General features: G+C 38.1%; 1 protein-coding gene across 2 annotated transcripts in view; it reads right to left on the bottom strand.

Annotated features, from left to right (window-relative positions):
• The window catches only part of LOC126824921 (BICD family-like cargo adapter 2), a 37,831-nt gene extending 21,897 nt beyond the window's left edge, over window positions 1-15,934 (bottom strand). For both annotated transcript variants that reach the window (XM_050554371.2, XM_050554372.2), the window contains exons 1-2: window positions 15,365-15,934; window positions 7,283-7,498 (exon numbers count right to left, since the gene is read on the bottom strand). In XM_050554371.2, coding sequence (XP_050410328.1) covers window positions 7,283-7,498; window positions 15,365-15,613 — 465 coding nt within the window. In that variant the 5' untranslated portion in view covers window positions 15,614-15,934. The remainder of the gene's footprint in view (window positions 1-7,282; window positions 7,499-15,364) is intronic.
• Between the last annotated feature and the right edge of the window lie 1,369 nt (window positions 15,935-17,303).

Here is a 17,303-nt window from a genome sequence, read left to right as displayed (position 1 = left end):
CGGCACCCGTTTACTTATTAGGAAAACTTGCCGCTTTTAAAAAAAAAGTTATCAATATTGTAGAATTTTCAGTGCAAAGTTGTCCTTGTTCGAAGAAAATGGGATAAACTTGAAAGAAAAACAGCTTCTGACTTTGAAATATTTGTATGATAAAACATTCGTCAAAGGCGTCGTCATGGGCAACGCCGTTAGTAATCCGGCAACTTGAAAGTAGTTCCAATAGCGGACTTCGTCATACAGCCGAGGCTAGATGTAGGGTACTGGAATCTGCTGAGGTTTGCCGAGTGACTAAACCCCATTTCGTATCATCTCATTTTCCGTCAACTGTAAGAATAGTAACAATTGAGTAAAAACAGAAATATCAGCCTACGTGTATACGCTGACTGAATAATAAAACATCTCAACCAACCACGATAGTTGACACATGTTTACTGTGTGTAATAACGTCACGATTCTCCTCAGACCACCTCCGTTGTCGGGACTCATAAAACTGTGACCGGACTGAATTCCGTATAACTCGATTACAATTCTGTCAATTCGCAAAGTTACGGGCTATCAATCGAGTGTCCCCATTGTAAAATGAAAATGTGGTAACATACAGAAAAGACACAAAGTTAAAGTATTGTATTGCTTAAAAACTTGTTTTATACTTTACATGTATTTGCTGGATTATCTCCTGGGAAATTAAATAGAGTTCTACCATCATATCCATAACGAATAAAATATGCCCCTTTTAATTCATTACACCAAAGAGTGATTGTCGGAAATACGATATCTATGGAAGTGTTCGATTGTCAACCCGGACCGTTCCAAAGTAACAGAATTACATTTGGCTGATATGAAACTGAGTCCTATAAAAGTTCTACCAGTACCGAAGACAAATCTAGGCATCGTGACATAATCCAACGTTACGGCTAAGCGGGGGGTTGGATGGTCGAAATGACCTGGTTTGTGTCGAGTGGACGTTAAACCCCATTTCTCTCTCTCTCTCTCTCTCTCTCGTTACGGCTAAGCATAGGATGGAATATCATATTCAGATGGCGCATGACTCACTCATCTCCAGAAATCTTCGTAGCCAAGTCTTTAACTCAACATCATCCACACTCTTCGACATTGAAAACACTTATTATTTTGTCAATTTAAATCAACAATGATGGCGTGATCTTACCGGGAAAAGATGGGCTTCTGATATCCAATATTTAAGACAAAATAAACATTACGTTTCGGCGCCATTTGTAACAAGAGACTCGGAGAACGAGGCTAGAAACATTCCACAAGTCATGACAAACGATGGCGCCATATTCTTATCCGGAGAGCATGCGCAATAAATACTATTGGTGTAGACTGGAATAACCAGATGCTAAAGATTGCCATTTGATTGAGACTTTTCGCGTCTTTCGGCAAACATAACTGATTTGAAATTAGAGTAACAGAAATGATTGAATGTAGATCAGTTTATATACATTCATATTACATTATAATATGCCATCAGACTCCTTTGTGTCAATTTCTAGGTCCCAAATATCAGAGATTTAGCTCATTTAATTGACAACTTTCGAGGAATTGGGAGAATTGAATTCAGTGCTGTACAAAAAAATACCTTGCAGGTATTCACATTTTAGGTCAAGGTTATTTGTAACAATATTGTTTACGGATAACGATTACGTTGTAACCACTGTATTTATGTATTACGATTACATCATAAACTTTTTTACCATTGATGGTCTAACCCTAGATTATTGAGGCTACCAATCACTTCTTGTGCTTGTTTATGATACCGATTGCCCCAATAAAACGCTGCCATAATCATATTTCTTCTTTTGTTATAGTCCGTATAGTGTCCAGTAGTCACGTGTCATACATCGTTTGTTATTCTGAGAACGTAGTAATATCTAGAGCCGATAACTTATGTGCTCTGTCTGTGAGTTAGGCGCAATGTTGTCCAATGGCTGCAGAGTATTCAACGATGCTTTTTGCTCAATACATGTTTTAATAAATAGCGGATAGGTTATGTACACGGCATGTTGGCGCTATAGAGCCCGATGGGTGCTGACGTGCCACACATAGCATTATATAAAACGATTGTATATACTTAGAACATGTAGCAATTCTAGAGCGGATAGGTTATGAACACGACAGGTTTGGCGCTATGTATAGCCCGTTGGGTGCTGACGTGTCATTGTATTAAACAAGAGAAAGAGAGAGAGAGAGAGAGAGAGAGAGAGATGGGGTTTAACGTCCACACGACACAAACTAAGTCATTTCGGGACTAACATATGGTTTAATTTTATTTCAATAATTCGCTTGCGCGTAGGGGTCTTTAGCAGTGGGAGGAAACCGGAAGACCCGGAGAAAACCCACGAGGTTGGACAGGCAACCCTACTCCTTGTCACGTACAACCGTGGTGAAACGAAACCACGCCAGTTGACTTAATGACAGGCCTTATGATACAGCACGCACGTGCTAACCATTCGACCATCCAACCCCCCTGTATATACTTAGAACATCTAGAGGTTATTATAGGTGATGTAGACAGCATGTGGTGTTTTTATCGACAGAAAAACTTAAGTTGAATGACATGAAAGGGGAGAATATTAACTCAATATTAGGTCGATTGTGTCTGGGATATACTAGAAACGTAATAATAGTGGCTGATTGTTGAACGTCTGTTTCCACAGTAGTAATATCGAAAACAAACTCGAAACTTGTGGATAGTGTTTAGTCGTTCGGGTGGGTCGACAAAACAAGGTACCGTTTACACATTGACGTTTACACCATCAAGGTGATATTATATCCCCGCTTCATCAAGGTGTTATTGTATTCCCCCTTCATCAAGGTATTATTATACCCCCCCCCCTCCCATCATCAAGGTGGTATTATATTCGCCGCGTCATCAAGGTGTTATTATATCCCCCACCACCATCAAGGTGTTATTATACACCTCCCCCCCCACCGTCATCAACGTGTTATTATATCCCCCTCCCACCATCAAGGTGTTATTATATTTCCCCCGTCATCAAGGTGCAAGGTGTTATTATATCCCTCCGGCCCCCACCCCCAATTCACCACCATCAAGGTGTTATTATACCCCCGCCCCCGCCTCATCCACCATAAATGTGTTATTATATCCCCCACCCCACCATCAAAGTGTTATTATACCCCCCCCTCCCCGAAATCATCAAGGTGTTATTATACCCCCCCCCCCCACACACACACACACACACCATCAATGTGTTATTATATCCCCCACCCCACCATTAATGTGTTATTATATCCCCCCCCCCCACCATCAAGGTGTTATCACAGTTTGAATAGCTACTATATTTCACCATCAAGCTGTTTTATTATATTCCAGTTTGTATAGTTACAATATTATCAAGGTGTTATTATATTCACGTCTGTATTGATTAGGGTTCTATTCACACCTGAGATTTATACAAGAACCACCGGATGTTAGATTATAGTAATCTACACAACTCATTCATAATCCAAACTCATTTAATAACCTGTACACATTCATAATCATATATAACCACCAGGTATCTATATACCGTGTTTAATATCTTCTCATACCAGACTGATCGATATGATCACTATTATTCATAATCATATTCCCAATATAAAATACACTACGATCGATCTTAGTCTTCAAAATACAAACATTGGTATAATTTTGTAGTTTGCGTAATTGCAGCGTAGTAAAATAGACGGCCATTATTATTCTGCGATGTGTCACGTAATGATATGACGATCTAAGCTGTTGGAATTTGTCGTTTTTATAAGAAATAATCAGGGATTGCACTATGTGATAGAACACAGAGCGATACAGAATCTGAGAATCTTGACCAAGCCCCCCCCCCCCCACCGCGCCCTCTTAATTCTAACGTATAAACTCTTGTTAGCGAACAGCTCCTAGTCCTCAAATGTAGGAACTTGACCCCCCCCACCACCACGATTTAATTATATTTAATACAATTAATTTCAATGGTAGATTATATATCCGTCTATTATTTAATAGGTGAAACGATAGCATTGATTCGTATTACATATCACATTACAACTATAGTTAATGTCAGTGTTAGTCCGGTTTAGAGTCTATTATTCAATCGACACAAGATCGTATTGGTTTGTATTACATATCGTATTACACATGACAGGTCATAAACCCTAATATTATAAGTATAGCAAGTATTATAAACACGTTTAGAGTCTGTTATAGTTTGTATTACATACCACATTACATGTGACAGATCATACACCATAATAATATTATATCAAGTATTATAAACACGTTTAGAGTCTGTTATAGTTTGTATTACATATCATATTACATGTGACAGATCATACACCATAATAATATTATATCAAGTATTATATACACGTGACAGATCATACACCATAATAATATTATATCAAGTATTATATACACGCTTTTAGTTATTTATAGATGGTGTATTTGTTTAGAATCTGTTATAGTTTTTATTGAAATGAAATGAAATGGGGTTTAACGTCCTACTGTTCTGCTCCTATACTGGGCTAATGAAGACGGGCATACGCCATACAGTGTGCTATGAGGGAAATTTTGCCCGGGCAGCGGCACTATCGCCTACTCTTATATCGAATTCCAACTGCCAAGGGATCTTTTACGTGCATTCTAATGTATACACGGGACCTCTGTTTTTTGTCTCATCCGAAGGACTAGACAGCTGTCCTTGTCAGGCCCTCTGTTCTGCACCACTGGCAAGGGGAAACCACGTCGGAAAATCCAGATGAACTTTCTCGGCCAATGCAGGGATCGAAAAAGTGCACCCGACCTCCAGGCTAGCGAGCCAGCGTCTTAACCACCCAGCCACCGTGGCTCCCTATAGTTTTTATTACATATCATATTATATGTGACAGATCATACACCATAATAATATTATAAGTATATCAAATATAGTTATTTATAGCTATGTTTACACCTAATCGAAGAAAAATTGATGGTGTATTTGTTTAGAATCTGTTATAGTTTTTATTACATATCATATTATATGTGACAGATCATAAACCATATATTATAAGTATACATTATTTGAGTTATTTATAGCTGCGTTTACACCTAGGTAATCGAGGACAAATTGATGGTGTATTTGTTTAGTGCCGTATGTACACATTTACATTGCAATACGGTCCAGAGTGTTGCGTCATCTTGAAAATTGACCTCGAAAAATCGTTAATAAATACAATAAAGTCAAAGGAAAACGGTTGGAGAAATGGCAGTGTTGCTGTGTGTTTGATAACCTCCATGCCCGTTTAGAGGCCTACGGTATTATTGGTTTAAACAGGTATATCTATGACTGTCATCGCTATCCTTTAATATCGGCAAGGACCAGCGTCTAGTCATTCGAACGGGACGAAAAACCTAGGTTCCATTCACACATCAGTAGGAATTCGACGCAGACTAGGCAGAAACGTCATAAACCCAAACTTTCCTCTTAGGCCACATGGTTTAGGGCCGTCTTCCTTAGCCCGGTTGGCGCAGAGAAGAAGGGCGTTAAACCCCATTTCATTTCCATAATTTAACCACTATATTTAGATTGATTGTTTATTATACCTTGTTGTATTCTACAGTTGGAATTCGACGAAGAACAGGCGGAAGCGCCACCGCCTGGGCAAATTCCCACATAACATCTATGATGTATGGCCATTTCAATAGCCCAATCGGTGCAGAAAAGTTCTACTCCATTGCATTTCATTTCCATAACTTGACCACTATATTTAGATTGATTGTTCTCAATGTTTATTCAACGAAAAACAGAAGCAAACGCCACCGCCTTGTCAAATTCCCACATAACATAACTCTACCGTGTATGCCCATCTTCATTAGCCCAATCGGTGCAGAAAAGTTATAGCCTACTCCATTTCATTTCATTTCCATAATTTGACCACTATGTTTAGATTGATTGTATTTGATGTTTATTATACCTTGTTGTATTGGAACAGAACGGGATGTATACAATCAGAACGAGTATCAAGGGAATACATGCTTGTGTATTTATTGTTTAATATCCATAATAGAAATACGACTAGATATCTATATTATTGGACACACTATCTGTACATCAGCAATAAATCCTGACTTCCAGTTGATAATAACTCTAAAACCAAATAGTAATCACTCACTTCAATATTTTCCCGGTTTTTAATTATCTACAATCAATGTTTTGTCCGTGCCTACTGCCACCTCCTTTCATAGAAACATTAATAGTAAACAATATTTTTATTGAACCCGTTGGTCGTCCATAGTCTATAGCGGTCATAGATATTTTCCGACGTGGTGCAGGACGGAGAAACTGACATGGCCAGCTGTCTATTCATTCGGATGAGACGAAAAACCGAAGCCCCGTGTATACATTGGCGTACATGTAAAAGATCCCTTACGAGTAAGGCGTAGCGCCGCTGTCTGGGCAAATTTTTCTCTCACAGTACACTGTATGGCGTATACCCGTCTTCATTAGCCCAATCGGAGAAGAACAGTAGGACGTTAAACCCCAATCATTTCATTTCATTTCATTTATGATACAAAACATATAAAACTGTTAACATATGTTTACTGATCCAGTTGGCCATCCATGGTTTGAAAAGTTGGCGTAACGAGAAATCTAACACTGTAACCACAATCCTATTGTCTAAAGTTTAATTTGGTTTAAATCTATTTATGTTAAATCTTAAATCTTTTCAAACCTTAAACTTTCCATCTTGAATTACATATGCAGATAACATAATTATGCATACGTTTTATTAACTCACCGGTGTTGAAATAAATAGCTATCCGTTTGATTAACTCACCGGGAGTTGAAATAAATGGTTATCCGCTTGATAAACTCAATCGACGTGGACGTAAATATGTGTCAGTTTGAATAACTCACCCGGAGATGCAATAAATATACATACGTTTGATTTACTCACTAGGTTTGGAAGTAAATAGGTACAATTTATAAGTCTTATTAGCCCACCAAAGGTCATATTCCTGAAGCAACGACTGTGAGTTTTACAACAGCTGGATAACATGTACGTAGTTAAAGCGAGATCAACCCTTCTATTGAAGATGACCAAAGGTACGATTGGGCCTTTAATTAACAACTGGATAACACGTATGTAGTTAAGGCGAGATCAAGCGTTCTATTGGAAAAGGCCAAATGTGTGATTGGGCATTTAATCAAGTTAATGGAGCGGCAAAACGTCTATTCGGTTGACGCGGACGTCAAATCCCATGAAAGAAGGAATAAAAATGTTGACTCACCTGTCTAATTTGTTCTGTTAATCTCTCGTTTTGTTGCACAAGATCTCTGATTGTATGGGATCGTTCTTTATCCCCTAATAGAGAATTATGTTGGTTGTCTTCTAGTTGCTGGTGAAGATGGTTTATATCGTATTGTAGTTCTTTCACTGTGTTCTCATATTCCATCTCCATCTTCTCCAATCGTAGATGTAGACCATACTTCTCTTGTTCTAATTCCTGATAAAACAAATCACACATATTAGTCTGGTAGCTTAGGACCAGATTTGAGATGGATGTGGACAATCCGGGAAGGAAAACGCCAAATCAAACTGATTACAATACAAATCTATATTTCGTTTCGTTTTTTTTATAATTTCGATTGCTTCGACTACAAGAGAAGACACTTAAAACGAAATTTTGAACTATAAAAAACGAAACGAAATAAGATCTGTGTTTTAATCAGATTGTGCCAAATTTCCCCCAGATGCTTCTTATTGAATTAACTTTTCATTTTTGATAGGTGCCACTTCCTTCAAATATAATTGTAGTCCTTTACCCAGACAATTTTGATCCTAAATGGCTTAGGAGCTGAGATATTGGTAAATAAGGGTTTTTACATAGCGAAAATCTTACAGATCCAAGATGGTTATCCTAAGAGGAGTGGTGCTTATCAAAAATGGAAAGCTAAGGCAATCCAAAGGATCTGAAAACAAAATGGCGCTTTTGTCCGGAACGTCTACATCAACTTGTTATAAGCTGCCTTACTGTATACATCTAGGGGGTGTGATCTAGTGGCTTAACGCCTGTGCGTAAAATCATAAGGTCTGTCATTGAGTCAAGTGGCGTGGTTTCGATTACCAGCTTGTGCGTGACAAGGGGTAGGTTCGCCTGTCCAACCTCGTGGGTTTTCTCCGGGTCCTCCGATTTCTCCTCCCACTGCTAAAAAACCCCTACACCCAAGCGAATTATTGAAATAAAATTGGAAAATATGTTAGTCCCGAAATGACTCAGTTTGTGTCAAGAAGTGGACCTCCCTCCCTCTCTCTCTCATCAAAATATGCTTCTTTAACGGGTTCATATACTGAAACCTCAACCCAAATTTCTTAAAACTCAACCCAGATCACCCCAGACCGCGCATGCCTCAACCCGAACCGCTCCGAATCAAACGATTAAAACCCGGAGACTGCACACCTTGCAGATTGGTTTATAATCTTTAAGATGAAAATTTTACGTTAGTAGATTAAGCCAATGTTAAATAATATAATTTATTTTATGATCAGTAGTGGAATACCGCGTTTTATCAGTGAAATAAAAGTGTTATTCCCCTGGCTAGCAGTAGTCCATGTTGTTTTTACCTAAAATGATTGTAAAATCATAAAATAAATAGAACATTTGTCGTTTTGTCGTGAATAACATATTTTATTTCATCTCTAAGCAAGAGAAACGTTTATATTTTCACTCATGCTACGCATTCGTGAAATATAAGTTTTCTTGCTTCTCGATGAAATAAAATATGTTATTCACTCTAAAACGACAAATATCCTCTATATGTATCGTACACGCGACCTCCAGACTATAGCGAGCCAGCATCTTACTCACTTATATATATATATATATATATATATATATATATATATATATATATATAAAATTCATCGAGATTTTCCGACATGGTTTCCCCTTGTCAGTGCTGCAGGACGGAGATGACGAAAAACCGAGGTCCCGTGTACAAATTGGCATGCACGTAAAAGATCCCTTGACAGTTGGAATTCGATATAAGAGTAGGTCCTAGTGCCGGTGCCCGGGCACAGTGTCCCTTATAGCACACTGTATGGCTTATGTCCGCCTTCATTAGCTCAGTCGTAGCAAAACAGTAGGATTGTAAACCCTGTTTCATTTCATGCCATTTTTTTTTTTTGCATCTTTATTTACACCACTACAATGAAATGTACCGGAAAATAAGAAATTATTATTATTCGGGAAAACATCCACCAATTGTTGTGATATTATAAATCGCTTCTTTATGTAGTCGTAACAGAACAAATAGACTGCGTGTAACTGTAATCTCATTTTTACATAATTTTTACTAGTTGATAAGTTATAAAAATATGTACCGCTCCTCTTTTACCATTTCCGTGATCATTTATTACTTATGTTAATAATAAGGATGCTATGTCGTAACCCTGATGTACTCCAACATGACAAACATTATATTAGCGAACTCAACGGTCCCTTATAAAAAGAGAGAGAGAGAGGGGGGAAGAGAAAGGGGGAGAGAGAGAGGGTTTAACGTCCACTCGACACAAACTGGGTGATTTCTGGACTAACATATGGTTCAATTTTATTTCAATAATTCACTTGCGCGTAGGAATATTTAGCAGTGGGAGGAACCGGGGGAGTCGGAGAAACCCCACAAGGATGGACAGGCGACCCTACTCCTTGTCAGGTACAACCATAATAAATATTAATATCTTAAAGTTGATAACCCCTGGGTCGCCGAACCAGTTCCTCGGTATTCTCCGGCGTTATTTCCCCTTGTCAGTGGTGCAGGACGGATGACCTGGTAAGTATAATAGGATCTGATCGTTCGGATGGGACGTAAAAGAGCCCTTGACAGTTTGAATTCAAAATAAAAGTAGGCCATAGTGTCGCTGTCCGTTCAACATGCCCCCACCATTGAAAGTGGAAACCACGTTGGGAATCCCGGCGAACTGGCTCAGCTAGCATCAGAATGAACCCTGAGTTATCAGCTTTACGGTGATGATATTAATCGTCTTTTCATCACGGGGAGGGAGGGAGGCGCTTAACGTATGCGCTTTAGATCAGAAGGTCTGTCAATGTTCGTTTACATTAGTCCGGTTGGAGAGAAAGCGAGAGAGAGAGAGGGGGGGGTAACGTCCATTCGACACAAACTATGTAATTTCGGGACTAACATATGGTTCTAATTCGCTTGCGCGTAGGGGTTTTAGCAGTACGAGGAAACTGGGGGTCCCGGAGTTAACCCACGAGGTCACGTACAACCGGGGAATCGAAACCGCGCCAGTTGACTCAATGACAGCGCGCACGTGCTAACCATTCGGCTATCCAACCGCCCTAGTCCGGGTGGAGAAGACATTAAATCCCATGTAATTTATATCATTTACGTTGATAACTAGGGTACGATGACAGCACCCCGCTGGACCCAATAAAAACATCATTTGTTGCACTTTAAAGGTCGAGACGGAAAAGGGAAGAGTTGTAAATGTAAATGTTAAACATTTTAAAAATAATATTTTATCTCCGGCTTTGTGTCCATGTTCGAGTAAACATAAAACAACCATAAAAATGAGTAAGTCACAGCATTATATCCCACTTACATAATTTGTTGGGTAATAAACACATGTGGGGGGGGGGGGTAACACGGCTGTGTCAAATATAAAATTGCTTATTTTATTAGTTGAGCCAAGATGGCTCAGTGGGTGGGACGTTCCCGTTTTCGATCCCTGCGTTGACCGAGAATGTTCATCGGGATTTCCCCCTTCTTGTCAGTGATGTAGGACGGAGGACCTGCCAAGGAATAACGTATAGTCATTATGATGGGACAAAAAACCGAGATCCCGTGTAGACCTTGGCGTGCACGTAAAGGAACCCTTGGCAGTTGGAACTCGAAATAAGAGTAGGCCGTTGCGCCGCTGTCCCTAATAGCACATTGCATGGCGTATGTCCGTCTTCATTATCCCAATAGGAGCAGAACAGGAGGACGTTAAACCCCATTTCATTTCCTTTCTATTTTATTAGATTTTAGATTTTGATTTGTCTTCGGTGAATATTGTATGTCTATAGATAAAGTCAGTGTGGAGATATAACCAAGGCTTTGTTCGACTGTCGACATAATAATTCAAAATGAAAATAAAATTAGAAAATATGCCAACATCCGCATAATTTCGAAGCAACAGTTTAATTGTACAGATCATGACCCATTCCTAATCAAAATAACAAATCAGTTGATCCTAGTTCAATACCTTTATCTGACCTAGATCTAAGCGACATACATGTAGCACCTTTAAAGTTGGCTATCAACTTCTACTAAAATATAATTTTATAGTTTAAATCGACATAAAGATATGATCAAAGATTGATAAATACAGACCTCGGGGTCAATTCACTGGGCTCGTTACAAAGTAATCCATCCAGGAGTATGCATGTGGAGTGGGTTGGTTGGTTGGTTGGTAGAGAGAGAGAGATGGGGGGGGGGGGTTAAGTCCAGTCGACACAAACTATGTCAATTCAATTCCTATAATTCGCTTGCGCGTAATAGTCTTTAGCAGTGGGAGGAAACCGGAGGTCCCGGAGAAAACCCACGTTGTTGGACAGAGGACCCTACTCCTTGTCACGTACAAGCGGAGAATCGAAACAACGCCACTTGACTCAATGACAGACCATATAAACGAATGCGCACGTGAAACCACTAGCCCACCCAAACCCCCACCTGTGGTGTATACCTGTATGCTAATGATCAAGGTAAATTATCGGGAAGGTGTGATATTATTATAAACTAACTTGTACGACAGTTCGTTAATCTCCTGGCAAACATGTATTCATGTTAATTCCGCCTATTTCTCGAATAAAATGAATAAATTATCCGGTATCTGTCGTATTATTAAGTTGAAAATAGAGTCACGTCGGTAGGAAATATCGCCAATCTACAAACAAACATATCTCGTCCATGCCCCAAATAAAAGACTTCTTCTTTGATTGGCATTTAGTAATTGAACATATTAACACAAGGTACAATTTTATACCTACTATTCACATACCTGTACCATTTGCTTGATAAAGATGAGAGTATGCTCGTCGAAACGTGGCTTATTAGTATTAAAATCAGTAATTGTGTATTCATAAAATTGTACCTTGTGTTGTTCGTGATTGTTTCTGGGTAGTTCTACAAACTAACCACCCGTTCAGCTACATTAGATACACTTTTCATTTATTTGGGTTTCCGACGTGGTTTCCCCCCTTGTCAGTTGAGCAGGATGAATGGTCTGTTAAGGACAACTGTCTAGTCGTTCGGATGGGACGAAAAACCTAGGTCCAGTGTATACATTGGCGTGCAGGTAAAGGATCAATTGGTAGTTGGGATTCGATATAAGAGTAGGCCATAGTGCCGCTGATCGGGCAAAATGGCCCTCATAGTACACTGTATGGCGTATCCCCGTCTTCATTAGCCCAGTTTAGGAGCAGACTAGTAGAACGTTAAACCCCATTTCATTTCATTTAGTCCACACTAACACTACGGTAGCCTACATGTTGTAAAAGTCAGAGACCTAGTAAAGGAGATTAAAATCTAGTATTGACTATTGGTAGACGGATTAACTTGCGGTCCAGGTTAACTAAAGTGTGACTGTTGAGGGTGTTGAAACCTGGACTACTACAGATTAACATCGCTTGGGTTACTAAATCCTCAAACATTAGTTTTATTTTAAACACGAAATCCAACTGGTCACAGCTGACCATTCTAAAAAAACTTTTATAGAGTGGCTTGTATCGGATTCTCCCAATACAAAACATGTTCGATAGAAAGGCTACTCGGCATAGTAGACCATTGTCCAAGAGAACAATGGGATTAAAACAAAATACAGATTACAAGAAAACAAAATGATCAGCTGTTCAAAATGCGATAAATTAATAAGCAGTTATTTATGCATAATTACACAAATAATTGTACAAATAAGCACGTAAAAGATCCCTTGACAGTAAGAATTCGACAAAGTGTAGGCAGAAACGACACGTTATTTGATACCGGTATATAAAGTGTATTCGGTCGTTGGAAAACAAAGGACAAATGAAATGAAATGAAATGGGGTTTAATGTCCTACTGCTCTGCTCCAACTGGGCTAATGTAGAAGGCATACGCCATACAGTGTACTATGATGAACATTTTGCCCGGACAGCGGCGCAAAGACCTACTCTTGTATCGAATTCAAACTGCCAAGTGGTCGTTTACGTGCACGCCAATGTGTACACAGGACCTTGGTTTTTCGTCCCACCCGAACGACTAGACAGCTGTATTAATTAAGAAGCTTAACCAGTTTGTAATGCCTGGTGACAGATCGGGAATAATACATAAATATGACTTAGTCGCTAGAGTTCGGGTGTCATGATTAATCATTATCGAACACCTGATACCACTTCTAGTTTAATTAAGAAGCTTAACCAGTTTAATATGCATGGTCACAGATCGGGAATAATATAAATAAATCGATGTTCAAAAACTGTGGGGATAAAATATCCACAAATGTAGATGACTGCTGACAACAGAAGCAGAAGTAGTCGCTCTTCTCTGGCGAACTGACGAATCTGATATATTTAAGTATTGAGAATTATGTGTTTGAAATTTGCGTTCTGTTGTTATATCTGTGGACATCAAATAATTACATTCATTTGTGATTTAATATTTTATACATATACATCAGGACACGGAACGTCATTTACATAAATGTTATTATTATCCGTGGACATCAAATAATAACATTGGTTTGTGATTTAATATTTCATACAACATATACATCAGGACACCGAACGCCATTTAAATAAATGCTATTAGTTGATGGCTACAGAGATAACAACAGAACGCAAATTTCAAACGCATAATTCCCAATACTTAAATATATCAGATTCGCCAGAAACGCGACGAAATGTAGATGGCTGTTGACAACAGAAGCAGAAATATCGACTGGTTATAAAGCTGATCAATAGATATACATATATAATAAATGTTTCCACATCAGTAAATAATCTAACACCTGAACTGTTCTCTAGCTTCAGGCAGGGCTGACTGTTAGCTTTCTCATTACTTATCATATAGTCAATACTTATATCGACTTTTTTTATCCGTACAAGTACAAAACCACGGTTCACTACATGTATGTTAACTGTCCAGGTATTGGAGAGAGAGAGAGAGAGGGGGGGGGGGGGGAGAGAGAGTGGGCGGTAACCTATGGACAGTTGTTGTTTAAAAACACAAAAGTACAAGGAAACGTGTTAGCTGTCTTAGCTATGTGTTAAGTATACGCGTAGGCTAATCACTGTGTTAACTAGCTGTTAGCTATATGCCAGCTAGCTGTTAACAATATTTAAGCTTTTGCTTAGCCATGTGTTTGCTATGGCTTAGCTGTCTGTCAGCTAGTTGTTTTAACTTTGACTTAGCTATGGGTTAGCTATGAAATAACTATTGCTTAGCCATGTGTTTGCTATGGCTTAGCTGTCTGTCAGCTAGTTGTTGTAACTTTGACTTAGCTATGGGTTAGCTATGAGATAACTATTGCTTAGCTATGTGTTTGCTATGGCTTAGATGTCTGTCAGCTAGTTGTTTTAACTTTGACTTAGCTATGGGTTAGCTATGAGATAACTATTGCTTAGCTATGTGTTTGCTATGGCTTAGATGTCTGTCAGCTAGTTGTTTTAACTTTGACGTAGCTATGAGATAACTATTGCTTAGCTATGTGATAGATATGGCTTAGCTATGTAAACACTCCAAATGCACGAGAAGTGATATCAATTGTTCTACAAAGAGAAAGCTTCTAAGTATTTATCATATCAGTATGTCAGGTTGACCATAATTTTACCTAGATCAGTTCAAATTAGTTTTATTTCATTGATTCAAAAACCTTTACCTGGATAATTGTAGCTTCGGGCTAATTGTTATATTTATTCTAGTATAAATATTTCGTATCTAAACGATTCATCTATACCTGGTGTAGACATGACTGGTTGGAATTGGGGTGATATATTAGATTTGACCCAAAGATATACATGTATACACCTCGTGAGAGGAAAAATTAATGGGGGTTAACGTCAACTCGGCACAAACCAGGTCACTTTGGGACTAACATATTCAATCTTAGCGCAAAGGAGTTGTTTTTAGTGGGAGGGGGGCGGGGAACCCGGGGAAATCCACGAGGCTGGACAGGTAACCCTACTCATGGTCACGTAAAAGCGGGGAATCGAAACCACGCCACATGACTCAATTTCAAACCTTATGATCTAAAGTGCACGCGTTAAACCATTCGGTACCCAACCTCCTTTCGCTAAACGGTTGAACTAATAAACTTTGAAATTACTAACCTCTATTCTGTGTGAGAATTCATCAGAAGCCTGTTCGGCTTTTTTCTCCAAATCTTGGTTCTTCTCTAACAAAGCTTTACCAAGTTCAGCAGCCAACAGGAGATCACGTTCTCTCTGTTCTAGCTGACTATAAACATCCGGTTCCTCTTCCTCGGGCATCCCCCCTTCCCCATCCTCATCCCTCCCACCGTCCTCCATATTATACATCTCAACCTGGTGCTGCAGCTCCTCGTCCATCAGGAGACTCATCTTCAGATGATGATACCGAAGATATATCTCTATAATCCTTTTTCAGATTTTTCACACTTAGTGATCTGTTTTTTTCCTAATATAAGTAATTCGGAAGGGTCACTTTATAGACAATGTGATATCCAAACTCACGTAGAAAATCTACAAAATATGATTCACAATTCTAAACACACAATCCACAATAATTAGTTCTCACTTTGTAATTCCCAGACTCACTTTAGTTAAATAAATTCCGACACAGTTTCACTTCTCTTTCTTATAATCCAAATCATTTATCCTTTCTCGGGTCTTGGATGAACGTTCAAGTTGTCCTATCACTCGTCTTGTTTCGTCGTTTTAACACTTTCACAGAAACACGTGTTTATTATGACACAGGCAGTGGTTACAACTTGTAATGTTTGGTAATAAAAACACATACAAGGATCTGTCCCTTATTACCCCTAGATTAACCTATTATCAAAATTAGGGTCGACCTTGACCAACAATTCAATTCCTTAATCGTGTTAATCCGTTAATCTACCAACAATTGAAGTTAGTTAATTCATCGTTTATGAATTCATTCATTATTTTGTTTACTTTCGGTTTCGTATACCTTGTCACTATGGTAACATTATACACAGATCAGGTTAATTAATTAGCTGATAAGCACCGGGAATAATCTGCCCTTCGTAATTTGTTTCACACCGTGGATTAAATGACGTTATAATTTTAACACAAAATCTTCAGAAATAAACCGAGATTCTGTCGTAAATTTATTTAAAGATTCGTTTGTCTGTCTTCGGAGAAAGGTGAATTATTGGTGACATTGCAAACTGTTATTACTGGTGATTTATTGAACTATGAACTATGAAATTTAATTTTGAGATATTTTAAAATTAATGAGATTGTTGATTTTTTTTGTTTTTGAATTAAAACCAGATTATCGAAATTGTTGAGATTATTTTAAGATTTGAGATATTTTAAAATCATATGGTTAAAACAATAAATGAGATAGTAGGGCTTATATTCAGATCGTGGCTACTAAACAGATGGTTTTACAAATTAAATGTTTACATATGAAAGGTTTACTGTTATTTCTGTGTCGAAAGGTTAAAGGTTGTATTTGAGTTGAAAGGTTATATTTGTAGAAAGTGAGAAATGGGTTATTTTTTTTCTACAATTTTAAAAGTTTATACACTATATACAAATATATCTATAAACTATGTATTACATAGTTGTCAGTTATTATTACACTGTGTATTACATAGTTGTCAGTTATGATACACTATATGACGTATTATATACTTTATGACGTAGATATATATAGTACGTATATCAAAACCATACACTGTGTATTACATTGCTCACATATTAAACACTTTGTGATGTATTCAACACTTTATGACGTAGAATAATATAGTACGTATATTGAGACCATAAACTGTGTATTACATTGCTCAAATATTAAACACTATGTGACGTATACATAAACTGGGTTTTACATTATTGCCTGGTATACACTTTATACACAATATAACTCACATAACATCGTATATTAATACATTGTATAACACAATATAACGGTAGATGTTTTTAATGTTATAATTAATTCTTCTACATTGTTCCAATTTCTCTTTTTATCTCGTGCGCAATATTATATATGTCGCTTGTTTTGTATTACATCAGAACGGCGTGATTCATTGATTCCAGG

Source organism: Patella vulgata, chromosome 6, assembly GCF_932274485.2.
Source record: "Patella vulgata chromosome 6, xgPatVulg1.2, whole genome shotgun sequence".
Classification (NCBI taxonomy): domain Eukaryota; kingdom Metazoa; phylum Mollusca; class Gastropoda; family Patellidae; genus Patella; species Patella vulgata.
This window is presented reverse-complemented; position numbering and strand designations above follow the sequence as displayed.